The sequence below is a fragment of the Littorina saxatilis genome, linkage group LG9 (assembly GCF_037325665.1).
Source record: "Littorina saxatilis isolate snail1 linkage group LG9, US_GU_Lsax_2.0, whole genome shotgun sequence".
Classification (NCBI taxonomy): Eukaryota; Metazoa; Mollusca; class Gastropoda; order Littorinimorpha; family Littorinidae; genus Littorina; species Littorina saxatilis.
In genome coordinates, this window is record NC_090253.1 from 6,313,995 (window position 1) to 6,341,281 (window position 27,287).

General features: G+C 43.9%; 1 protein-coding gene across 1 annotated transcript; it reads left to right on the top strand.

Moving 5' to 3' along the window:
• The first annotated feature begins 1,325 nt into the window (after positions 1-1,325).
• On the top strand, positions 1,326-27,287 carry LOC138977025 (polycystin-2-like). Its single transcript, XM_070349915.1, has 16 exons — positions 1,326-1,376; positions 1,855-2,032; positions 3,210-3,311; positions 3,729-3,943; positions 4,336-4,571; positions 5,409-5,530; positions 7,808-8,154; positions 8,579-8,810; positions 10,041-10,111; positions 13,639-13,791; positions 15,085-15,158; positions 16,983-17,160; positions 17,602-17,721; positions 20,072-20,203; positions 23,254-23,406; positions 24,283-27,287. The coding sequence occupies exons 1-16, from the start codon at positions 1,326-1,328 to the stop codon at positions 24,526-24,528; spliced, it is 2,610 nt and encodes an 869-aa protein (XP_070206016.1). The 3' UTR covers positions 24,529-27,287.

Here is a 27,287-nt window from a genome sequence, read left to right on the forward strand (position 1 = left end):
GTTACAAAAACAAGAAAATACCCGGCGAGCACCCCCCGAGAAAGAAGTATGATTGCCTAAATGGCGGGAGAAAACGGCCATATATACACATTACAGCCCACTCGTGCAAAACACGAGTGTACGTGGGAGATGTAGCCTACGAACACAGAAGAAGGACGAGGAAGTTGGTGGAGCAATGGGTTTGCGAACCATGGGTCACGTGTTGGGCCTGGACGGACACGGGTCAACTCTATATGCAGACTCAGACATAGCATCCATGTCCCACCCCTTGTCACCACAGTGGCACGTAAAAAGACCTTGGTCATTCTTGCATAAGCGCAGGTGTTGCACCTAAATACGTTCACACCTCGGCAAGCTGGCTCTTTTTGATGCTAGCTTTCTACTCGAAGGAATTGAGAGACCCGAGTTTCTCTGCATTGGGAGAATAAAAGTAATGACAATAAAATTAAAATCAAAATTAAATGAAAATGATATGAAACGAAATTAAATTAAATTAAATGAGATTAAATGAGATTAAATTAAATAAAAATGAAATGAAAATTAAATGAAATAATCAAAATGAAATAGTGAAATAATCAAAATGAAATAAAGAAATGAAATGAAAATGAAATGAAAATGAAATGAAAACAAGCTGTGTTGGTTTGCAGGTGACTCCGATCCTGTGCCAAGCCCGACAGCAGACCCCAACGAATCGGAGGACAAGGAGGAGCTCAAACAACGCCAACAGTCCTTGGCGCTAACTCGCCGGATGTACGGTGTTCTCGGGAGCCTCACTGCGCAGGCGCTCTACGTCACTCTTCTCTTCATCATCTGCCTCCATGGCAACGTACAAGAAAGTTTTCTTCAGAACGAGGCTGTGCGAAATCAGATCGCAGTGGGAAATCTGTCTGTGGGTATTTCACCCGAGTTTTGTTTAGTGCGCCCATGTATGTTAGGCAACAACAAAAAAATAGGTGTGGTTACGGTAACATAGCCAAAAAAAATAGGGTAGGAAGGTAGGCAATCACTTTTTTTTCTTTTTTTACTTTTTTTTCTAATGTGTACAAATTAAACATACTTGACAGGGAAATAAGTGTGCGACTCGGGCGATTTTGCTTTCATTGCGTTTTCTGCACTTGTTTTTTTGTTTTTGTTTTTTTTTGTTGACAAATGTAATAAAAAGTTATAGGGTCGGCCCCTAAAAATAGGGTAGGTCGGGTTACCGTAACCACACCTATTTTTTTTTTTTTTTAGGCCTTATGGGATTTTCTCATCCCCTGTAAAGACCTCACCACAGTACATGTGAGATAATGCGTTGAATCGTTTACACAAGAACTGTGCCTTTAATGATCTTGGTGTCACTATTGCTTCTGCTGCTGCTGCCGCTGGTGGTGGTGGTGGGGGGTGCTGCTGCTGCTGATGATGATGATTAATTTGAACTGGATGCATCTGACCGCTGCAGAAATGCACAACGTCATTCTAACATTGATTAAGGATCCGATACATGTAATGATGATGATGATGATGATGATGATGATGATGATGATGATGATGATGATGATGATGATTTGAACTGGAGACATCTGACAATACAGAAATGCACAATGTCATTCTAACATTGATTTTATGTATATAGATTTAAATTATTTTAGACAGTAGTATGACCCGACATCCTTGTTTCATTCATTTAGATATTATATTGCGATTGACTGATTGCTTTGACCACAAAATGCCTTGTGATAACAACGATGTTTGTAATCTAACATTTTTGCCTTTGTACAATATGTCCGGAGTCACAAAAATGTGTTCTCACCATGTGTCAATTCAGTTGACAACTCACTAGGCGAATTGACGTTTACCCTGTTTTGCCATCAGAAGGACGTCACAAGGCCCAGAGATGTCACGGAGTGGCTGGAAAAGAAACTCCTTCCAACTGTTCTACCCGTCACTGGCTTCGGTGGTGACGTCATCAGCGTCACCCGACGTCGCTTCCTGTCCGACCAGAGTAACTTCCGGGTCGGGCCTGTGACCTTGACCCAGTATCGTGTGCAAGGTTTGGTTGGGCATTGTTTATGCTAGCTTTTTTTTTTTACTGGCTTGAAATGGCAAACTAGAAAGGAAGCATTCAGCGCTTCATTTTCTTCTTTTCTTTTCCCGCGTCTCCCCCCCCCCCCCCCCCCTCTTACCTTCTATTTCTTCCTTTGTCGCACAGGGCGAACACCTTTCCGGTTCTCGCCGAAAATCCAGTTTATGAAAACTTTTAAAACCGGAAGATCCGGTGTTTAAAGTAAAACTTGTGTTAGCCCTGTTTGTGATCTCCTGTTGTTGTTGTCTAAATGACTCAACATGAATCAATTGCATGGGATATACAGGGACGATTTGCCACTGCGCATGCGGGTGGCGATATGACACGACTGACAGGTCAGAAATAAGCAGAGCGTGAAGTCGACTCAGACAAAGCGAATGCAAAATGGGAAAGGGTGATTTGGTACCTCGCCGTTTACATAAGATAAGATAAGATAAACTAAAGTTAAAAAACAAAAAATATCTGTACTCACCGATACAAGAACAGCACAAGACGGCACGAATTTTCCCTTATGTAAGCTTCATCAGGAACAAAACACAAAAGGCAACAAAAAGCAGACGCAACACGGAACGAACAAGGTTTGAAAAGAAAATGGAGGGGAAAAATAAGATAAGATAAGATAAGATAAGATAAGATAAAACAAGAAATTCCTCCGAGGTAGGAAAAACACCCCCGTCCTTACCATTCTCACTGCCACCAACTGAGAAGGTTATTTCCCTTTGACCATTAATATGTCCCTCTATAAGTCCTTGTAGAATCTTAATCCACCAATAACTCCCTAACCGTGTGTTTGACTGGTCCCAATTTTTGCAAGGACCGTCTCAGGAATGTATAGAACCTGTTCACCAAGTTTGGTGACGATCGGTCCGTTCATTCTTGAGATCTATATGCGAACACAAACACACAAACAAACAAACAAACACATCGACCGAATCCTATACACACCCCTATGCCGGGGGTGTAATAAGATGTCATAAAGTCCTGTGCATGTGATGTTACCCTCATGGAAAATTCGTGGTGCTTTCTCACTGGAGAAAGTGAGCTGCCATACTGTACGGCGCAAACCAGTTTAATCTTTATCCTGCATGCGTATATTCATGTTTCCAAGCCCTGCTGTGAAGGATGTTGGTCATTCTGTCTTCAGGTGATTGTGACCTTGAAAACAACTTACGGAGAAAAGTGGGCAGCATCAATTGTGTGCTTGGGTACAGTTCGGACTCCGAAGAGACGCGGACATTTTCTGCAGGTGCGTGTTTTAGGGTGTTTGTTTTTTTTCTCTTTAAGTTACTAGTTAGACATCTCTGTTGATTTTGTTGGAGTCCAATAAGAGGAGGAACAGAGCGTGGGGTGGGGGGTGGGGTTTAAAAATGCAACATGATTTGCATCTGAAGTGCTGGCAGAATGGGTGCAAGTCAGAAAACAAAAAAGCAGATGGGTATTTAGAACAAGACGGAGGGAGGCAGATAAGGAGAGGGACTGTCTTCTCTATGCTCACCCCTGCGTGCTTGGTTCAGAGAGCAAGGAAATCTATACGTCTTCGTACACAGACAGAGACGCAGAGTTTCTGTACATGCCCACGTTTTATATATATAAAAAAAAAAATGAATGCTCTATATTAAACGTTTTTCGACAGGCGTTTGAACCACTTCATTCGTTCCAACAGGCTGGACCCTGTGCGACCAGAACTGTTCGGACACAGCCTTTCTCTACGACGCTGGCGACGAGCTGACCATTGTTCAAGAGACCAAGGGAGAGTTCTACGGTCCTGGCGGCTACCGCGTCTCGCTTGACCACACACGGTGGATGGCGGAGGTCACGCTTCACAGACTGCGCACGGACGGCTGGCTGGACAGATATACACGGGCGGTTAATGTGGAGGTAAGACATCGGTCGGTCGGTCAGAAAATGAAATACACAGTGAATCAATAAAGCTAGTTTATCAGTCAATCAGTGAGGAGATTTCATTTTAAGATTTGAAACAAAATGCACATGAACGCTGCTGCACATTTAAAGCTCACTTACTTACCTACTAACTCACTCACTTCCTCGCCAACACACTCGCTCACTCACTCATGTACGCACTCAATAACTCACTTACTCGATCACTTACTCACTCACTCACTTTAAATGAATTTATTCAATCCCAACTTACTTACTTACTTACTTACTTACTTACTTACTTACTTACTTACTTACTTTACTTACTTACTTACTTACTTACTTACGTACTGTCACTCACTCACTCTCATTCACTCACTCACTAACTTCAGATGAACCTGTTCAACCCCAACACCCGCCTCTTCACACAAGCCAAGGTGCTGTTAGAGTTCCCTCCATCCGGTAGCTGCCTGCCAGTGATCTCCCTTCGCTCCGCGCGACTGTATCCCTACACCACGGTGTGGGACTACTTGTTACTCGTCCTGCAGCTCGTCTTTGTCGTCGTCGTCATCGTCAGGCTGTGTGTCGTCGTCAAGAGCGTCTGCTTCCCTGCTCAGGGACATGGCAGGTAGGAGGGTTATCTGTAATGCGTGTGGAGAGGGATGGGTTCGGTTGGACAGTGAGAGAGAGAGTGTGTGTGTGTGTGTGGGGGGGGGAGTCTGTTTGTCTGTCTGTGTGTGTGTCTGAGTGTGTGTGTGTGTGTGTGTGTGTGTGTGTGTGTGTGTGTGTGTGTGTTTGTTTGTGTGAGTGTGTTTGTGTCTGTGTTTGGCAGGGGAGTTAGTATGCTTGTCACCTTTCTGCTTGTCTGTCTGTTTCGTGTATGTCTGACAGTCTGTCTTGCTTTCGCTAGTCAAATTACTTGTCGCATCTTTGAATACTTGTGGAGATGTGCATACGTGGGACTGTGCGTGTCTCTGATTGTAGAACTCTTTCAGCCCAGGATGGTTTCACGCATGCTGCTCTGCCGTTGATGTTGCTATGAATATTAGTGTTTATTTATCAAGAATTGTATTTACTGTGTCACTATGCAGTTATATTCATGTATTTTCAATCTTACGTATCTATGCACTTAGTGTTGCATTCTTTAACTATTTCGTGCTGTAACAGAAGGGCTTGATATAAGTGTACTGTACCGCGAAGTGTAAACCGGAGATAAATATAATATATTGTCATAATTTTCAATAGTTTTCTTTCATAACCAGCTTGGTAACCAGACACATTGTTGCATCTAAAGTTATCAACCTCGGCTTTGGGGCCTTGGTAAATAAAGAAAAATAAGAAGACGATATGCTCCCCTTGGACCGCTGGTCTTGTCTATCAACAATCCAAACATCTTATAATGTTCTGTTACATAAGTATAATGTTCTGTTCGCTTTTTTCTTCTGACCCACTCTCTGTGAACCAGATGTTGGGACGGCGTTGTAGTGACGTTGATGGAGTTGCTGCTGTCGCTGGCCACCATCGTCATCTACATCGTCAGAATTGATCGCACCATCCTCGTGCTGGAGAGAGTGCGCAATGACCCGGGTATAGCGTGTGCACACACACACACACACACGCACAAACGTACGCACGCACGCACACACACACTTACACACTCACACTACACTCACACTACACTCACACACACACACACACACACGCACACACACACACACGCACACACACACCTACAAACCCAGAGTGAATATCTCAGCGTGTGTCTCAGTGTGTATCCCTCCTTTCATTGCAGATATTTTCACCCTGAGGGACGTGGTTTTCTTGCTGGACTGTGTCTTCACATCGTGGGACGTGATGTTCGCTCTGGACTATGTGTACCGTGTGTCTCAGTGTGTGTCTCAGCGTGTGTCTCAGTGTGTGTCTCTTGTTGCAGATATCTTCACCTCGTGGGACGTGGTGTTCGCTTTGGACTATGTGTACCGTGTGTCTCAGTGTGTGTCTCAGCGTGTGTCTCAGTGTGTGTCTCTTGTTGCAGATATCTTCACCTCGTGGGACGTGGTGTTCGCTCTGGACTACGTGTACCGAGTGTGTCTCAGTGTGTGTCTCTTGTTGCAGATATCTTCACCTCGTGGGACGTGGTGTTCGTTCTGGACTACGTGTACCGAGTGTGTCTCAGTGTGTGTCTCTTGTTGCAGATATCTTCACCTCGTGGGACGTGGTGTTCGTTCTGGACTACGTGTACCGTGTGTCTCAGTGTGTGTCTCTTGTTGCAGATATCTTCACCTCGTGGGACGTGGTGTTCGTTCTGGACTACGTGTACCGAGCTGCGAGTGTGTCTCAGTGTGTGTCTCTTGTTGCAGATATCTTCACCTCGTGGGACGTGGTGTTCGTTCTGGACTACGTGTACCGAGCTGCGAGTGTGTCTCAGTGTGTATCTCTTGTTGCAGATATCTTCACCTCGTGAGACGTGGTGTTCGTTCTGGACTACGTGTACCGTGTGTCTCAGTGTGTGTGTCTTGTTGCAGATATCTTCACCTCGTGGGACGTGGTGTTCGTTCTGGACTACGTGTACCGAGCTGCGAGTGTGTCTCAGTGTGTGTCTCTTGTTGCAGATATCTTCACCTCGTGGGACGTGGTGTTCGTTCTGGACTACGTGTACCGTGTGTCTCAGTGTGTGTCTCTTGTTGCAGATATCTTCACCTCGTGGGACGTGGTGTTCGCTTTGGACTATGTGTACCGTGTGTCTCAATGTGTGTCTCTTGTTGCAGATATCTTCACCTCGTGGGACGTGGTGTTCGCTCTGGACTACGTGTACCGTGTGTCTCAGTGTGTGTCTCTTGTTGCAGATATCTTCACCTCGTGGGACGTGGTGTTCGCTCTGGACTACGTGTACCGTGTGTCTCAGCGTGTGTCTCTTGTTGCAGATATCTTTACCTCGTGGGACGTGGTGTTCGCTCTGGCCTATGTGTACTTGTGTGTCTCAGTGTGTGTTTCTTGTTGCAGATATCTTCACCTCGTTTGACGTGGTGTTCGCTCTGGCCTATGTGTACTTGTGTGTCTCAGTGTGTGTCTCTTGTTGCAGATATCTTCACCTCGTGGGATGTGATGTTCGCTTTGGACTATGTGTACCGTGTGTGTCTCAGTGTGTGTCTCTTGTTGCAGATATCTTCACCTCGTGGGACGTGGTGTTCGCTCTGGACTATGTGTACCGAGTGTCTCAGCGTGTGTCTCTTGTTGCAGATATCTTCACCTCGTGGGACGTGGTGTTCGTTCTGGACTACGTGTACCGTGTGTCTCAGTGTGTGTCTCTTGTTGCAGATATCTTCACCTCGTGGGACGTGGTGTTCGTTCTGGACTATGTGTACCGTGTGTCTCAGCGTGTGTCTCTTGTTGCAGATATCTTTACCTCGTGGGACGTGGTGTTCGCTCTGGACTACGTGTACCGTGTGTCTCAGCGTGTGTCTCTTGTTGCAGATATCTTCACCTCGTGGGACGTGGTGTTCGTTCTGGACTACGTGTACCGTGTGTCTCAGCGTGTGTCTCTTGTTGCAGATATCTTTACCTCGTGGGACGTGGTGTTCGCTCTGGACTACGTGTACCGTGTGTCTCAGTGTGTGTCTCTTGTTGCAGATATCTTCACCTCGTGGGACGTGGTGTTCGCTCTGGACTACGTGTACCGTGTGTCTCAGTGTGTGTCTCTTGTTGCAGATATCTTCACCTCGTGGGACGTGGTGTTCGTTCTGGACTACGTGTACCGTGTGTCTCAGTGTGTGTCTCTTGTTGCAGATATCTTCACCTCGTGGGACGTGGTGTTCGCTCTGGACTACGTGTACCGTGTGTCTCAGTGTGTGTCTCTTGTTGCAGATATCTTCACCTCGTGGGACGTGGTGTTCGTTCTGGACTACGTGTACCGAGTGTGTCTCAGTGTGTGTCTGTTTACCCGCGTGCTGTGTCTGCTGGGCCCGCTGTCCTTCTCCAAGTCACTGCACGTGCTACACGAAACGCTGATGAGAAGTCGACCGCAGCTGTACGGTCTGGCCTTGGTGGCGGCGCTGCTCCTCACCGCTTTCGCCGCTTTCTTCTTCCTCTTCGAAGGACCCGTCACCTACCGGCTGAGGAACTTCCTGGAGAGTTATCAGACTTTGCTGACGGTGCTGCTGACTATGACCAAGTACAACGCTGTGAGGACGGAGGGAGGCGATCATTTTCAGGTTGGGTTGTGTTTGGATGGTTGTGTAAAGTCTGTTTTCCCTTCTCTTCCTGCTTGTGATCCTCTTTCTTCTCCATGTTCCTTCTTTGTCTCCTCGCTGTTGTTCTTGTCCTTGTTCTTTTTCTCCGTTATGTTGTTGATTTTGTCGTTGTTGTTGGTGGTGTTGGTATCAACCGTCACAAATCTGTTCTGGCTTTTACACGAAAATAAAAGCTTTCTTTCACTTGCGAAAACAGCAGAAATCCACAGCCCGGCTGCATTCGGTGCAGGGTGGGATTCGCTTTGCTCAATTAACATGTATAAGTTACAGCTCCGTCCATCCATGGTATTGCGTGCTATTTTGTCGAGACTGGGTCAATGAATATGATGACGTCACTCGAGGAAAAAAGAAGGACGCCATAGTAATCCAAATTGTATGGTTTCAGACGGCTTTCCACAAGGCGATGTACGGTTTCTACGTCTTCGTGGCGGCCATGATGGTAGTCAACTTCGCCGTCACCGTCCTCAACGTCTACATCGCTGACGTCAAAAAGATGACGTCACGGGGCGACCAGGGTGACCTGGGCCAGTTTATATGGAACAAGTTGGAGTCTCTCGTCTCGGGTTGCACGGGCCGAGACAGGCGATCCTCCCTGGGTGGTGCTTCTTGTCACCATGGTGAGTATCTTGTGGAGAGAGAGAGGTTGCACGGGCCGAGACAGGCGATCCTCCCTGGGTGGTGCTTCTTGTCACCATGGTGAGTATCTTGTGGAGAGAGAGAGGTTGCACGGGCCGAGACAGGCGATCCTCCCTGGGTGGTGCTTCTTGTCACCATGGTGAGTATCTTGTGGAGAGAGAGAGGTTGCAGAGGAACAAAGAGATGGCGGAGAGGAGAAGGGAAAGAGAATACGAATACGAATACGAATACCAAAGTTTATTCAGTTTTAGGCCAGAGCCCCTAAGAAACAGAGAGAGAGAGAGAGAGAGAGAGAGAGAGAGAGAGAGAGAGAGAGAGAGAGAGAGAGTGAGAGAGAGAGAGATAGAGTGAGAGAGAAAGGGGAAAGAGAGGGAGAAAGAGATGAGAGCAAGAGAGAGAGCTCGACAGAGCTAGATGGATGTCATTAGATAGATTGGACTAGGTCAGATAGGTATCACAGTAGAGTAGGGTAAATGTAGGAAACGCTTACTTTTCTACAGCGATTCTCACCCTTAATTCAACAGATTACTCTGGTAGGTGTCAATAGATTATTTGTCAAGTGTTAATTACATATATTACTCTGTTAGCTTCAATGGAGTATTTAGTTGGATTTCTTTCTATTACTCTGGCAGTAAAAGTATAGATTATTTATAAAGATTTAAATTTACAAGCATTTTGGAGAGAGGAAGACGAGAGCAAACTAAAAGAATTTACCCGATGCTCCCCAGCATGTCGTAAGAGGCGACTAACGGATTCTGTTTCTCCTTTTACCCTTGTTAAGTGTTTCTTGTATAGAATATAGTCAATGTTTGTAAAGATTTTAGTCAAGCAGTATGTAAGAAATGTTAAGTCCTTTGTACTGGAAACTTGCATTCTCCCAGTAAGGTAATATATTGTACTACGTTGCAAGCCCCTGGAGCAATGTTTTGATTAGTGCTTTTGTGAACAAGAAACAATTAACAAGTGGCTCTATCCCATCCCCCCTCCCCCCCCCCTTTCCCCGTCGCGATATAACCTTCGTGGTTGAAAACGACGTTAAACACCAAATAAAGAAAGAAAGACTACAATCAAGCATTTGCTACATTAAAAGAATTTAAAAAATCTTCTTCTCGAGAACACGCAGTCTATGCTACACAATTAATTCACCGACATGTCAGATCCATATTCGTAATTTGCATATCGCTGTTGATTTCATGCGTGTTTGCTTGCAGCACATTCGTGTGACGAAAAGACACCAGACACAGTTCCAGAGGTTGACAAATTTGAAGAGCTGGAAGCAAAGGTATCTTAAGCATGAATTGCTTTAAATAACACGCAGAAGCTACTTCAACTGAGAGAAAATGCTTGGTGAAATGGCGAGATGCTGGTTGAAATTTAAGTTTTGCGGTCAATACAATACAATACAATACAATACAATAACTTTATTAATCTCTAAAAGAGAAATTGCATTGCTGAGCTTTTGTGTCCGTAATAAAACATACATAAAACATTCAAAAATAAACATTTTGTTCTTTGTCATTCATACATTCTTGTGTTCTTATACATTTCTTCAATTCATACATCAATATTCTATCATAATCATGTACATACATTTATTCTCTTTTAACAGTCTGTCTTCAAACGCATCTCAGAGAGGGAGGCTAGAGATTTGTGTTGTGCCATAGGTAAAATCATGTGCTTAGCTATGAGGTAATGTTATCACATGTTATCCCAGCGAAGCTGGAGGTATCCCGTGAACGCTATACTGTAATCGATTTGAGAAATGTGCACACCGAATAATACATGATAAAGAAGGATTCGTTGTGCCCGGCTACGTGCTACAGTTGGAGATGGAAGTTCACCAAAAATGGGGACCATACTAACAAAAATACGGTGGGTAAAATAGGCGCCCCCATTTTTTCAGCAAACGCCACCCCAGGCCGCTTTGGACGGGTAGAAATTCCGTAGTTTCCAAGTCTATGGATAAAGCTCGCGTAAGAAGAACACGTCACGGTCGAAAGTCTTTGACGTCAATTAATGCATCATGACGTCATGCCTCCCTGTAGTCTTTCTCTCTCGCGCAGTGTGTGTGTTTGTGTTCATTTTGTGCACATGTGTTAGTGTTACTGTGTGTGTGTGTATGTGTGTGTGTGTGTGTGTGCGCGCACGCGTGCATGAGTCTGTACTCGTATGTGTGTGGTGTGTGTGTATTTGTGTGTGTGTGTGTGTGTGTGTGTGTGTGTGCGTGCACACGCGTGCATGAGTCTGTACTCGTGTGTGTGTAAGTGTGTGTGTGGGCATAAGTGTATGTGTGTGCGTGTATGTGTGTTTGTTTGTAAAGGTGTGCATGTCCGTCTGTCCATATGTGCGTATGGGTGTGTGTTTTGTGTGTATGAAGTTTTTTGTTAGAGGGTGAGTGCGTGTGAGTGAGTGTGTGTGTGTGTGTGTGTGACTTGGTGTGTGTGTGTGTGTGTGTGTGTGTGTGTGTGTGTGTGTGTGTGTTTGAGAGAGAGAGAGAGAGTGTGTCTGTGTGGGTGTGAATGTGTGTGTGTGCATGAGTTTGTGTGTATGTTTGTGTGTGTATGAGTGTGTATATGTGTTTGTTTGTAAAGGTGTGTGTGTCCGACTGTCTATGTGCGTATTTGTTTGTTTGTTTGCTCAACGCCCAGCCGACCACGAAGGGCAATATCAGGGCGGTGCTGCTTTGACATATAACGTGCGCCACACACAAGACAGAAGTCGCAGCACAGGCTTCATGTCTCACCCAGTCACATTATTCTGACACCGGACCAACCAGTCCTAGCACTAACCCCATAATGCCAGACGCCAGGCGGAGCAGCCACTAGATTGCCAAATTTTAAAGTCTTAGGTATGACCCGGCCGGGGTTCGAACCCACGACCTCCCGATCACGGGGCGGACGTCTTACCACTAGGCCAACCGTGCCGGTCTATGTGCGTATAAGTGTGTGTTATGTGTGTATGAGATTTGTGTCAGTCAATGTGTGTGTGTGTGTGTGTGTGTGTGTGGGTGTGTGCGTGTGCGTGTGCGTGCGTATGTACAGTGTGTGTGTGTGTGTGTGTGGGTGGGTGTTTGTTTGTTTGTTTGCTTAACGCCCAGCCGACCACGAAGGGCCATATCAGGGCGGTGCTGCTTTGACATATAACGTGCGCCACACACAAGACAGAAGTCGCAGCACAGGCTTCATGTCTCACCCAGTCACACTATTCTGACACCGGACCAACCAGTCCTAGCACTAACCCCATAATGCCAGACGCCAGGCGGAGCAGCCACTAGATTGCCAATTTTAAAGTCTTAGGTATGACCCGGCCGGGGTTCGAATCAACGACCTCCCGATCACGGAGCGGCCGCCTTACCACTAGGCCAACCGTGCCGGTCTATGTGCGTATAAGTGTGTGTTATGTGTGTATGAGATTTGTGTCAGTCAATGTGTGTGTGTGTGTGTGTGTGTGTGTGGGTGTGTGTGTGTGTGTGTGTGCGTGCGTATGTACAGTGTGTGTGTGTGTGTGTGTGTGTGTGTGTGGGTGTTTGTTTGTTTGCTTAACGCCCAGCCGACCACGAAGGGCCATATCAGGGCGGTGCTGCTTTGACATATAACGTGCGCCACACACAAGACAGAAGTCGCAGCACAGGCTTCATGTCTCACCCAGTCACATTATTCTGACACCGGACCAACCGGAGTGTGTGTGTGTGAATGTGTGTGTGAATGAGTTTGTGTGTAAGTTTGTGTGTGTATATGTGTTTGTTTGTAAAGGTGTGTGTGTCCGTCGGTCTATGTGCGTATTTGTTTGTTTCCATAATTATCAGGGCGGTGCTGCTTTGAGATATAACGTGCGCCACACAAAAGGCAGAAGTCGCAGCACAGGCTTCATGTCTCACCCAGTCACATTATTCTGACACCGGACCAACCAGTCCTAGCATGCACTAACCCCATAATGCCAGCCGCCAGACGGAGCACCCACTAGATTGCCAATTTTAAAGTCTTAGGTATGACCCGGCCTGGGTTCTAACTCACGACCTCCCGATCACAGGGCGGACGCCTTACCACTAGGCCAACCGTGTATGTGCATATGAGTGTGTGTATTGTGTGTATGAGATTTGTGTGAGTCAATCTGTGTGTGTGTGTGTGTCTGTGGGTGTGTGCGTGCGTACATGCGTGCGTATGTACATGTGTGTGTGTGTGTGTGTGTGTGTCTGTTCTATAAGAGATAAAGAGAGAGAGAGAGAAAGAGAGAGAGAGTGGGTGGTTTGGTTTGTGTTTGTGCGTGTGCGTAAGTGTATGTGTGTGTGTATGTGTGTTTGTTTGTAAAGGTGTGTATATCCGTCTGTCAATATGTGCGTATGGGGGGGTGTTTTGTGTGTACAGTGAAGTGTGTGTGAGAGAGTGAGTGAGTGCGTGTGAGTGAGTGTGTATGTGTGTACGTGTGTAACTTGGGTGTGTGTGTGTGTGTGTGTGTGTGTTTGAGAGAGAGAGAGAGAGAGAGAGAGAGAGAGAGAGAGAGAGAGAGGTCTTTCGCTGGGGTATGCAGTGCCTTGGCGTTGCACATCTACTTAATTTATAGTTCACAGCGACGGTGAGTCAGTTAAGCTAATTTTGGTCACCTTTCGAACAAGACCTTCACGAATGAATTCCCTGCAGTTGGGACAGATGCTGGGCAAACTGAGCCACCGTCACTTGTTCCATGATCCACTATAACGATTCTACTGTTCTACGTTGGAGGACATAATTTATAGTTCACATTGAAGGTGAGTTAGTTAGGCAAATTCTTGTCATGCTGAGGATAGAACCTCCACGAATTCCTTCCTTGCAGTTGGATCAGATGCTGGCCAAGCTGGGTCAACGTCACTCATTGGACGACCCGCTGCTGAGAGAGGTGCACGGAGAACTACACCGCACCAAGAACAAGCTGAGGGAGGTGGAACTGGAGGCTGAACAACACAAGACACAACTCTCACTGCTTAGGGTATATATATATACTGGGACGGATTGTTTGTTGGATAGATGGATGCATGGATGCATGGATGGATGGATGGATGGATGGATGGAGAACTGCATGCACCGCACCAAGAACAAACTGAGGGAAGTGGAACTCGAGGCTGAACAACACAGGACACAGCTCTCACTGCTTAGGGTATATATATACTGGGACAGATTGTTTGTTGGATGGATGGATGGATGGATGGATGGATGGATGGATGGATGGATGGATGGATGGAAAACTGCATGCACCGCACCAAGAACAAACTGAGGGAAGTGGAACTGGAGGTCGAACAACACAGGACACAGCTCTCACTGCTTATGGTACTGGGTTGGGTGGATGGATTTAGCTCGATGACTGGCTGAACAGAACAAAACACAACTCTCACTACTTATAGGGTACTGCTTGGATTGTTTGTGGGATGGATGTCTTACAGTATAGTCAGCTTGCTTTGTGGCTGGCTGAATCTTGCTTTCTCTATGGCTGGCTGAATTACGCGCTATGTATCTCTTCTTGCCACTATACGATGAGGCAAACGAGACTGAAAAGCACAAGAACCAGCTCCAACTGCGGCCACTGGGGTGGATTATGAGGGCTACCAGCGCCAAATTAGAATGATCACATATTCTGTGTAATTTAAATCAATTATGTTAACCGACAGTGTTAATTACTAATACTATAATTATTTTCTGTGACCTCTCGATACGCGCGCCAAAGCAATAGTTATAAACATTATCACTTGATAATTACATATGATCACCTTGTAGATAGAATTATCACACGAACATTGTGAAATATCCTATCAAAGTTATAAATGTTCACGCCAAAATACTGATGTATTGATACAACCAAACTGAAATTGACACGTTACCTTGGGAAGAAAATATTAATTAACAGTAATATTTGTAATTTTTGGTGCCATTTTTGTCAAAATCTGCTTTTGGCGTGAACATTTTAATTATCACGCGTTTATAGTACTTTTCAACAATATCAGCGGATAGTAGTAACTAGTACTAGGGCCACTCATTATGTTTTGCAACCCGGGTTTTCTACGACACTTACAGCCAATCTGTCTACTCCAGTTTTTGGAAGGATCCCTCCTCAGCTTGTACACATTGTACCATCCTCTTTACCCAGCTGTCCATGACACCCCAACACGTTGACTGGGGTATGTCAATAATAGTAATAGTAATAGTAATTTTCAGATATGGCTTTGGTATACTCGCGCCAAAACCATCAATTAACTTGACCACTTGTTCATTGTGTGGGTTGCTACAGGACAGTGTGAGACGACTGTCCACGGGTGTTTTGGACGTGGAGGTTTCATACAGCGATGACCGGACGATCATCAGGTGAGAATTACATATCGATGTCATCGTGGAGTTTTGGCGTAACTCCATTCCTGGCGATTTAGATTTTTTCGAGCTTGAGACTGAGTAAATCATGCTTCATGAAAAATATTCTCTTAAATACAATTGACAATGCATGATTTAACATTCTTTAATTTTTTCTATCCATGCATACCAGGAACGAATATAAACACTATTAATTTCATTATAAAAATAATCAGTTGTGTCCTTCTCCTGAAAAGCTGTTATAACGGCAAAATTCAATGACGACGTCGATATTATGTATTATTCCCCCCTCTGCTTCTTTCTCTCTGTAAACTTGTAGGGCTAGTTATTTTTCGGTAACTTACCCAACAACCAAAATCACTTACCCAACAACGGGCCTGAATCCTCGATAGCTCATGGGTAGAGACTGTACACATTGTGGATCTACTTTTTTGCGACTCAAAAGTTCAGAACACTCTAATGTACAAACTATACATTTCTGGAGCAAACAATACAACCATACCGCATTTAAACCGGCAACTTCAGGCTTGAACACATGAATCTCAATACAAAATCCATGAGTTTGGTTGTTTTCTGAATTCAGATCTGCCGTGCACAATCGTTTATCGCTAGCAAGATTCCAAGGAAAAGTAACTCTCATACTTTGTCTTGTGACACGAGTAGTTCCCCTTCCAGATTTCGGCTGCATCGACAAGACTGCAATCCGACGGTCAGTTTTCAACAATATTTCATTTTATAAACAGATCACACGCAATCAATTGCAAACATTTAATCAACTTAAAGAACATGCAGCGGTTTCATACACTATTTTTCCCCAGAAAACTGAACTTCATACAGTTTTTAACGTTGGAACACGGGTGTAAAACTTCGTCTGCTAGTCACATTCGAGGAAAGAACATTTCCTGAGCGATACCAAAACATGAACAGAACACACACTATCTGCCTTTACCGCCACAGCAGAATGACAACATAACTGTGTACTTGATTTTAGTTCAAAACATGGAAACTGACAAGAAGTGTTAACAGAATTGAATGATTTGCACGGAACTATACAACCGCGCATTAATCGATCGCCTGCGCAGGTAGACTGGTTGGGTGAATATGATTCGATCAAACTTTCGCACAAAAACTCCTCTTTTCTTTGAATAACTGAAGAAAGGAGGAATAAAGAGGTTACATACCTCGTCTCAGTGATTATCAAAAATAATAGTCTCAGTACGCGGTCATGAAAAAGCTCGCTGAAGCTCGCATTTTTCATGATCCGCTAACTTCGACCATTATTTTTGATAATCACTGAGACTCGGCATGTAACCTCTACATACATCACCTTCTTGATGCGATTCGGGATGCGGTTGGTGAATGGTCAATTGTCCTTGTGGCGTAAGGAGAGATAATGAGAACAATAAAACCAGAACCTTGACTAATTCTCGAAAATGAATGTGTACGATCTGAAGAGGAATATTCTTCAAAAAAATGCTGCCATGCTAGAGGCGGATTAAATGAGGACAAATAGACTTGAAGAAAGTAAGCAATTGTGTAAATGTGTATTATGCCTGAGCCAGGAGCAGCATGAGTTACTCTCTGCCACATAAATCATACTGGAAAACAATTTGGTTGAATAAAAACATGATAGTACGAAAAGAAAGCAAAATGTAATCCGTAGTTTAAAACCGAATTTACAACCGATTGTCCCCTACTTTGAGTGATTTTAGCGATTGTCTCATCATTCGTAGTTAGATTACAATCGAATCATGTAAATCATGTAATCATGTAAATCATGTAAATCATGTAAATCATAAATATCTTGACTTGGTCTGGTAGGGTTTTGGACACCAGTCACGTGTTACTGTACGTGCTCGTGTTGACCAATGAGAACAACAGCGACCTGGTCACGTGCATAGCAGAGGAAGTGACGAAAGCTGCCCAGGACATTCATTCCGATGACTACGAGCTGCACTCAAAAGTTGCGAAGCTGTCTTTTTCCCCAGCGGCCGATTTTGTAAGTTTAAGCGAATATATCACATCATTAGAGTGATTTTAACGATTGTGTCATACTATGAGGGATTTTAACGATTGTGTCATCATTTGTGTGATTTTAACGATTGTGTCATCATTTGTGTGATTTTAGGGATTATTTCACCATCTTGACAAATAAATGAAAGCGGTATTCTCATCAATTGTCCCTGTTAGCCATTGTCTAATAATTTGTGCAATGGAAAACATTCACTGTCATATTTGTGCCCAGTTTGAGTGTTTATGAAGTACACTTTCATTTGAAATTAGGGCCTAGTGAGAAGTAAACATTGCACGAGCGCTTGACTTGTTGTTGTTTTTGTTCTTGTTATTGTTGTTGTTGTTGTTCTTGTTGATGTTCTTGTAGTTCTTGTTGCATATAACTGGATTGCCTGCTTTCGTGGTTGCTTGGCATCCACTGTGACAGGGAACAGTTGAGGTGGGTTTTCCTGCGAATACCGGGGTCCCTCCGGACAAGCAGGCAGTCGCGGTGAAACTCAACGAGCAGATGCCCTGGCTATATGCTCCTGCTGTGATGGAGTCTAACGTGAGATGCTGCTTTGGCATGTTGATGCCTCATCTTTAGTGTCACGTGTGTAGGGGTTTCTCTTCCTCCTCCTTCTGCCCGTTATCATCGTCGTCGTCGTCATCTACATCGTCTTCTTCATCAGCAGCAGCAATATCCTGATCCTGCCCCTGCCTCTCCTCCTGCTCCTCCTCCTTTTCCTCCTCCTCCTCTCCTCCTCCTTCTCCTCCTCCTCATCATCATCGTCATCTCTATCATCTTCATCAGCAGCAGCAACATCCTCCTCCTCCTCCTCCTCTTCCTCATCATCATCATAATCATCATCATTATCATCATCGTCGTCGTCGTCATCTCTATCATCTTCATCAGCAGCAGCAGCAACATCCTGTTCCTCCTCTTCCTTCTCCTCCTTCTCCTCCTCCCCCTCCTCCTCCTCATGATCATCATCATCATCATCATCATCATCATCCTGCTTTGTCTACTTTCGCAGTTTTTGGGTCTTGCGTTCCTGTTCTTTCCATCGTTTTCCTGCATTCATAGCGATTTTGCCGCTGTGTTTGCGATGCATGTTTGTACTATATATATATCCCATGACCTCCCTTCTTTGTCTCTGTTACTTCAGTATGGGTATATATGTTGTATTTTTATAGCTCAATAAATACATCATGGACTCAAAAAAATATATGATAGTGCAGATTCCGATTTGGGCGAAGAACTACTTTGCTCCCGACCTTTGACCTCGCGCCGAACAATGTGACACATTTGTATGAAGTTCCAAAATCGTATTGCACGGCTCAGAAAACCATATCAGTTGCACGCAAAAATGAATCTCAGAACTGATCTGATGTATGAGATGCAATAAGCAAACGTTTCTTTCATTATGAAAGCAATGCAGGTGGGAAAAAACGAACATTCAACTTACAAGATAACCAGATGCTAGCGAACCAAAACAAAAACACGAGTACCCTCCCCTTGCTTCGTTAGCAGACGACTTTTGAGAATCTGTCAGACCGTCCTTACCTGGCACGGTTGGGCTTCGCTATCATCAGCTGTTTCACGTGTTTTGCGAGCAAGTCTACTCTTTTGCCTGGCTCTGCAGTAAGTCCACATTGGCGATGAAGGTATCTAAGAACTTAACATGTGTGTATTTTTCCGTAATCCAGTCATATTCTTTCAAAATGCAATCAAGCGGCGGTGACAGACTTGGGTCCTGTTTTCATCGCATCAATACCAGTTTAGGTTCATGCAAACACACTCGCAAAACAGTTTATCATGTAGATACATTTCAAATAGGGAGCAAATGGTTAAATCTACATATGTGTTCCCTAAAATTTGCTTCTCTGTCAATAAGACTAATTGTATAATAATGCGTTCGAAAAAAACAACGTGGAATCGATTCTGAATCGAGTCGAGTAAGCCAAATGGGGGCCAAACCGGTTTCCCCGTTCCGCCGACCTGAAACGCAAAAGAATTGTGCGCTTCAACTAAATGGATTTCTATACGACTTCATTACTTTCTTGCAACTTATGAACCTTTACTTAACGCTTTTAAACGGTCTGAAAGTAGTGTTACCGCGTACTTATAGATGCACTCATTCGTTTTATTTTTTCAGCGACGGTCACTTAGTTTAAGGTTGCAAAAAGGCCATGTCTCGCTGAAAACACTGTTTCACACTCCACAGATCGCAAAAGTGCCGCTAGTAGTCTACACTTTGTGTTTGATGGTAGAATGGGATATACAGATTACAACACTCGTGGTTTTTTATATGGCTTGTATTTCAGTCAAGACCCAGCGGGAATATCAATCGAGAGCCACTCGCCAAAGGCTCGTGTCTCCCGATGATATTCATCCGCTGGGTCTTGACTGAAATACAAGCCATATAAAAAACCACTCGTGTTGTAACCTATACATATACATCAAAATGTGCTGAGCCAATCTTCCTGCTACTGTTACTGTTTACGTGCTTGGCTGAAAGTAGGTACATTTTTGAAAAGTGCGCTTTGTTTCTGTGTATTAGATATGTTCTTGCTTTTCTTTTAAGATAAATGAGTTGATGAGAAAAGAACCAATTAACATACACGATAGATGTACTAGTCTTGGCCTCCTAGCAATCAATCTAAAAAGAAGGAAAGAAACAGTTTTGGAAAGAAATAGCAAAGAAAAATGTTGGGAAAGAAATTAAAAAAAAACATTTTGAGAAAGAAATGGGAAAGAAACATTTTGGGAAAAAAATTGGAAAGAAACATTTTGGACATTTTGACTCAAGTCTTGACCTAAACTTTTTGGGGTGAATTTGTCAAAGTAATTGAATTGACAGATTCATTTGAACAAAACTAAAGACATCATCTAATTTACATCGACCTTTTTGCAGCCATTTTTTGGCGAGCATGCTGGGATGCTGTGGTCAACGCTGCAAGGTCTGCCTCTCTACCTGGCGGCTGTTAACCGCACTGACCACACTAACCAGTCGTCACAAGCAGCCAGTGTATCGGGCGAACCGCATGTGAGTCACTTGAAAGATAACAAAATGTAATGTATTGATTGAACACTGTGTTTGCTTTCTTTGCGCTTGCGCGGCCTTAGAGAACAATGGCTGTCTTGATCTGTGCAAAATGTTATGTTTTAGTCAAATGTACAAATAACGTATAATGAATTGCCCCCCAGAAAGCATATCGTTTGGTCTTTAGCGTGGAATTATGGTACTATTCAGCTCTGAAAGTGGCGAGTATTTTACTCGCCATGGCGAGTAGAAACATGTAACTGGCGAGTAAAAACAATCTTCTACTCGCCAAATGCGTGTAAAGTTGCTGAAACAAATTGTTGGTTTGGCCAGTAAAGTTTGCTGTCTGGCGAGTATATTTTCAGAATCACTAGCCAAAGGCTAGTACACCATTTTTGGACTTTCAAGGCTGCTATTTGTCTTACTAACTATTGCCTCGTCTAAAAGGTTGTCAGACCCTTTCTGGTACACACAAGTGAACCTCAAGTCGCATGAGTCGTGTACAAAAAACAACAACAACTGCGCAATAAACGAACTCCGGACATAACTCTGTCGGGGTTGTTTGGGTTGTGAAAGAGTGAATACTCTTGCTTTTAGTGAGGCAAGCTTTCTACACGTGCTCCTTGTCCACGTGTTTCAGACACACCCTCGCTAGTTTGTTTGTTTGTTTGTTTGCTTAACGCCCAGCCGACCACGAAGGGCCATATCAGGGCGGTGCTGCTTTGACATATAACGTGCGCCACACACAAGACAGAAGTCGCAGCACAGGCTTCATATCTCACCCAGTCACATTATTCTGACACCGGACCAACCGGTCCTAGCACTAACTCCATAATGTCAGACGCCAGGCGGAGCAGCCACAAGATTGCCAATTTTAAAGTCTTAGGTATGACCCGGCCGGGGTTCGAACCCACGACCTCCCGATCACGGGGCGGACGCCTTACCACTAGGCCAACCGTGCCGGTCCCTCGCTAGTGACTGGGCCATAATGTCACGTGTTTCAGACACATCCCTAGCTAGTGACTGGCCTATGATGTCACGTTGAAAAGTTTGACTCACTAAAAGCAAGAGTATTCACTCTTTCACAACCTATACAAACCCAACATAGTTATTTCCGAACATTGCCCACTTGTAGGTTGTACCATCAGTTTCCATGTTGTCCTAACAAACCTATACAGAATGTCGCTTTTCCCGTGCGGATTCCTTGGGAGACAAAACGAAGAAACAGAAAGTGAAGAAATACATGCCCTTTTTTCTCTCTCTTTCTGTGTCTTTTTCACTCTCTCTGTGTCTTTTTCACTCTCTCTGTGTCTTTTTCACTCTCTCTGTGTCTTTTTCACTCTCTCTGTGTCTTTTTCACTCTCTCTATGTCTTTTTCACTCTCTCTATGTCTTTTTCACTCTCTCTATGTCTTTTTCACTCTCTCTATGTCTTTTTCACTCTCTCTGTGTCTTTTTCACTCTTTCTATGTCTTTTTCACTCTCTGTGTGTCTTTTTCACTCTCTCTCTATGTCTTTTTCACTCTCTCTGTGTCTTTTTCACTCTATCTATGTCTTTTTCACTCTCTCTATGTCTTTTTCATTCTCTCTATGTCTTTTTCACTCTCTCTATGTCTTTTTCACTCTCTCTGTCTTTTTCACTCTCTCTATGTCTTTTTCACTCTCTCTATGTCTTTTTCACTCTCTCCATGTCTTTTTCACTCTCTCTATGTCTTTTTCACTCTCTCTGTGTCTTTTTCACTCTCTCTATGTCTTTTTCACTCTCTCTATGTCTTTTCATTCTCTCTATGTCTTTTTCACTCTCTCTGTGTCTTTTTCACTCTCTCTATGTCTTTTTCACTCTCTCTATGTCTTTTTCACTCTCTCTATGTCTTTTTCACTCTCTCTATGTCTTTTTCACTCTCTCTATGTCTTTTTCACTCTCTCTGTGTCTTTTTCACTCTCTCTATGTCTTTTTCACTCTCTCTGTGTCTTTTTCACTCTCTCTTTGTCTTTTTCACTCACTCTTTGTCTTTTTCACTCTCTCTATGTCTTTTTCACTCTCTCTGTGTCTTTTTCACTCTCTCTGTGTCTTTCTCATTCTCTCTATGTCTTTTTCACTCTCTCTATGTCTTTTTCACTCTCTTTATGTCTTTTTAACTCTCTCTGTGTCTTTTTCACTCTCTCTGTGTCTTTTTCACTCTCTCTATGTCTTTTTCACTCTCTGTGTGTCTTTTTCACTCTCTCTGTGTCTTTTTCACTCTCTCTGTGTCTTTTTCATTCTCTCTATGTCTTTTTCACTCTCTCTGTGTCTTTTTCACTCTCTCTATGTCTTTTTCACTCTCTCTCTGTCTTTTTCACTCTCTCTATGTCTTTTTCACTCTCTCTGTGTCTTTTTCACTCTCTCTATGTCTTTTTCACTCTCTCTGTGTCTTTTTCATTCTCTCTATGTCTTTTTCACTCTCTCTGTGTCTTTTTCATTCTCTCTATGTCTTTTTCACTCTCTCTGTGTCTTTTTCACTCTCTCTATGTCTTTTTCACTCTCTCTGTGTCTTTTTCATTCTCTCTATGTCTTTTTCACTCTCTCTGTGTCTTTTTCACTCTCTCTATGTCTTTTTCACTCTCTCTGTGTCTTTTTCATTCTCTCTATGTCTTTTTCACTCTCTCTGTGTCTTTTTCACTCTCTCTGTCTTTTTCACTCTCTCTATGTCTTTTTTACTCTCTCTGTGTCTTTTTCACTCTCTCTATGTCTTTTTCACTCTCTCTGTGTCTTTTTCACTCTCTCTATGTCTTTTTTACTCTCTCTGTGTCTTTTTCACTCTCTCTATGTCTTTTTCACTCTCTCTGTGTCTTTTTCATTCTCTCTATGTCTTTTTCACTCTCTCTGTGTCTTTTTCATTCTCTCTATGTCTTTTTCACTCTCTCTGTGTCTTTCTCATTCTCTCTATGTCTTTTTCACTCTCTCTATGTCTTTTTCACTCTCTCCATGTCTTTTTCACTCTCTCTATGTCTTTTTCACTCTCTCTGTGTCTTTTTCACTCTCTCTGTGTCTTTCTCATGAACCTTTATTTACAGGGGCCACAAGTTGTCAGAAAATGTGGGATTTGCGAGTTCGCTACACGCAATGTCCAGGCTTACAGAGATCACCTACCACTGCATGCCGATAGCGCTATTCTCCCTTGTCAACATGGCGGTTGCGGATCACAGTTCCTGGAGAGATACAAAATGGTCAGTAACCTCCGACGCACCCACTTCCCCCCCCCCCCACACACACACACACACACACTCCCCAGCTAAGAAAAATGTGTGAAAGACTTGAATAAGCATAGAGGTTTTACAGGAAGAAATTAGAGCAAAAATATATCTGTTTCTGTCTCTCTCTTCTTCTTCTTCTTCTTCTTCTTCTTCTTCTTCTTCTTCTTCTTCTTCTTCTTCTTCTTCTTCTTCTTCTTCTTCTTCTTCTTCTTCTTCTTCTTCTTCTTCTTCTTCTGCTTCTTCTTCTTCTTCTTCTTCTTCTTCTTCAGCGTTCCAGAATTTTCTGGTTACGACACGTGTGAGCTTGTTTGCCCATTTCACTCCGCTTTCGTTGAGTAGGCATGCTCGGTATTTTCGTGTTTCCATAACCCACCGAACTCCGACATTGATTACAGGATCTTCAAGTTTCCGTGCGCACTTGGTCTTGTGCTTGCGTGTACACACGAAGGGGAGTTAAGTCACTAGCAGGTCTGCACGCCACTGCGCCCGTCAGTCTCTCTCTAATTATGCCTCTGTCTGTCTGTCTGTGTGTCTCTCTCTCTCTCTCTCTCTCTCTCTCTCTCTCTCTCTCTCTCTCTCTCTCTCTTGCCAAGTCTCTGTCTCTCACTCTCACTCTCTCTCTCCCTCATAATAAATAAATGTCTCTCACTCTCACTCTCCGCTCTCTCACTCATAATAAATAAATATCGTATCTCATCTTAATATCTCTCTTGATGTGTAGAACATTTTAGGAGTTCCATGCTGCTGTTTCAGTTTCAGAGTGGTTGTGAAATAACAGACCGTATCTAACTCATTAGCCATTTGTGCAACTTCCTTATAAGCATCTTTTTGTACACTTTCTCTGTCCAGGTGAAGCATCTGCAGGAGAAACACGACTACCCTCTCGTCTGCCATTGGTGTGGAGCAAGCGCCACCTCCGCGCATGCGCTGCAGAGTCACGTGGCCCTGCACTTCCTGCAGCGTCATCACGAGTGCGAGATGTGCGAACAGAAGTTCCACAGCCGTCAGCAGAGGGACGGTCACCGCTTTGTTGCACACGGCACATGGAGAAAGAATGAAAAACTGGTCTCAACTATAAATGTTCATCGTCTTTAAAAGTTTGTAAAGTCATCAGCAGAGAGACAATCATCGCTTTTTTTGCACACGGCACATGGAGAAGGAATGGAAAACTGGAAGATGGAATGGTTTCTGTCCGCCTTTCTGGGTAATAGAGTATAATTATGTCTAAGTGCAGTTGCACCCGTCAAGATTGTACATTATTTAAGTTCAGTTGCATCCCTCCATAGAGTTCATGTATAAATGCAGTTGCACCCGTCCAAAGAGTGCATGTATAGGTGCAGTTGCACTCGTCCATAGAGTACATGTATAAGTGCAGTTGCACCCGTCCATAGAGTACATGTATAAGTGCAGTTGCACCCGTCCATAGAGTACATGTATAAGCGCAGTTGCACCCGTCCATCTTTGGTGTGAAAATCGTTGTTTTCATGTGCCACTTTTCTTCTCAGTTGTCTTGGTAGTTACAGAGACATTGTATGTCTCTGGTAGTTATTTATGCATAGTCTCAACTTTTGAAAATTGGTTTCTGAGCAAATGTTCAAGGCACAGTCCTTCCCCTGTAAACAATGTGTCGCAGTCTCACCGTCTGAGAACAGGCCAGGCCTTCCCATGTAAACAATGTGTCCCAGTCTCACCGTCTGAGAACAGGCCAGGCCTTCCCATGTAAACAATGTGTCCCAGTCTCACCGTCTGACAACAGGCCAGGCCTTCCCATGTAAACAATGTGTCGCAGTCTCACCGTCTGAGAACAGGCCAGGCCTTCCCATGTAAACAATGTGTCCCAGTCTCACCGTCTGACAACAGGCCAGGCCTTCCCATGTAAACAATGTGTCCCAGTCTCACCGTCTGAGAACAGGCCAGGCCTTCCCATGTAAACAATTTGTCGCAGTCTCACCGTCTGAGAACAGGCCAGGCCTTCCCATGTAAACAATTTGTCCCAGTCTCACCGTCTGAGAACAGGCCAGTCCTTCCCATGTAAACAATGTGTCCCAGTCTCACCGTCTGAGAACAGGCCAGGCCTTCCCATGTAAACAATGTGTCGCAGTCTCACCGTCTGAGAACAGGCCAGGCCTTCCCATGTAAACAATGTGTCCCAGTCTCACCGTCTGAGAACAGGCCAGGCCTTCCCATGTAAACAATTTGTCCCAGTCTCACCGTCTGAGAACAGGCCAGGCCTTCCCATGTAAACAATGTGTCGCAGTCTCACCGTCTGAGAACAAGCCAGGCTTCTTTGAAGCCAACCGTAGCCGATAAGTTCGTGTGACTCGCAGCCGTTTGTTGCGCTTTAGATTTAGAGGTACACAATAACGTGCTATTGCAGATACAGCGAGTTGCATTGAAATCACAAACTGACGACTAAATTGTGTGAAAAAAGGAAAGTGTGTGATACAGGTCCACGATGGCTCAGGGGGTTAAATAAACCACGAAAGCTGGTTTGTGGTTTACGCGAGCTAAATAGCCATTCAAACGAACTGTGTCATTTAATGCTTTTAAATGCTTTTTTCACAAGAAAATTTAAATCGTTATGTAAACCATTTGAGGCAGACTGGGCCTTTAATGTATAATGTAAAGTGTGTGTCGTTCTTGCAGTGTGTATATCTGGCAATATATCGTCTGTGTCTTGGTGTGCTGAAAGGTCCATTCCTTACCGTGAAAATTACTATGTAAACCGCCGCAGACCCAGCCAGGCTTTTACATGGGCAGAGAGCGCCAGCTTCAAAAACTAGCAACCACGTTGCTTCATATGTTCAGAATGAGACTTTGTTGTTGTTGTTGTTTTGCTATTGATTAAATTTTGAAGGTTGATAAAGGTGCCATGTAACAGATTATTTCCTGTGCATTGCCAGACTTTGTTCTGATTTAATTTTTGAAGGTTAACAAAACTGCTATTTTGGAGATAAATTCGGCCTAACAAAAACCCATCCCTCTGCACAGAAAGCAGCCAGCCAGGTGGAAGATTATTCCGGGTATGTGTGCAAATGAAATGATGGTCTTATCTCATGTAAAGGCCTGGATTGATGTATGGGGATCTATAAGAAAGTTTACACGGGAGGGACGGTATCTTTGAGCCTTTACCTTGATTTCAACTTGGATGTTATTCTGTGTGGTCTACGCTTATCCTACTCACTGCTGAATTTTGCTGGGGACGTTTTTGTTTTTGTCCCACCATGTGTTTGAAGGACACCTGTGTCGAAGTTTTTGAAGAATACACTATTTCTTTCTCTCTCTCTCTCTCTCTCTCTCTCTCTCTCTCAATCTCTCTCTCTCTCACACACACACACACACACACACACAAACACATTATCAACATTTTATCACACACACCTTCAGCAAGATCGAACAATGTGATAACGTTGCGCAGTGTTTTTTATTTAATTTAATTATCTGTTGTGTGCTTAATTGTTTTGCCATCGAGTACTGACGAGTAACCAAACAAGGTTACAATTAAATGTTGCCTTTTTCCCTTATTATCCTATGTGTGTGTGTGTGTGTGTGTGTGTGTGTGTGTGTGTGTGTGTGCTCCGTCCGCCTGTCTGTACGTGAGAGCGTGGGTGTGAATGTTTGTGCGCTGTGTGTGTGCGTGTGTTTAAACAGAAGCATTTCCAACTCTGCATAAACCTGACTTTGACGTTCTCAACCTCAATTACATGTTTTTCTCTTACACACACACACACACACACACACACACACACACACACACACACACACACACACACACACACACACACACAAAAGCCAACACCTCTGTGTATCATAAATCAAAACCGTTTTATTGTGTTTCATACAAAGCGCATATA

Coding starts and splice junctions, on each gene's coding strand:
- LOC138977025 (XM_070349915.1), top strand. CDS start 1,326: ATGATCTTGGTGTCACTATTGCTTCTGCTGCTGCTGCCGCTGGTGGTG. Junction 1,377..1,854: donor TGCTGCCGCTGGTGGTGGTG/GTGGGGGGTGCT, acceptor TTTTGCCATCAG/AAGGACGTCACAAGGCCCAG. Junction 8,155..8,578: donor AGGGAGGCGATCATTTTCAG/GTTGGGTTGTGT, acceptor GTATGGTTTCAG/ACGGCTTTCCACAAGGCGAT.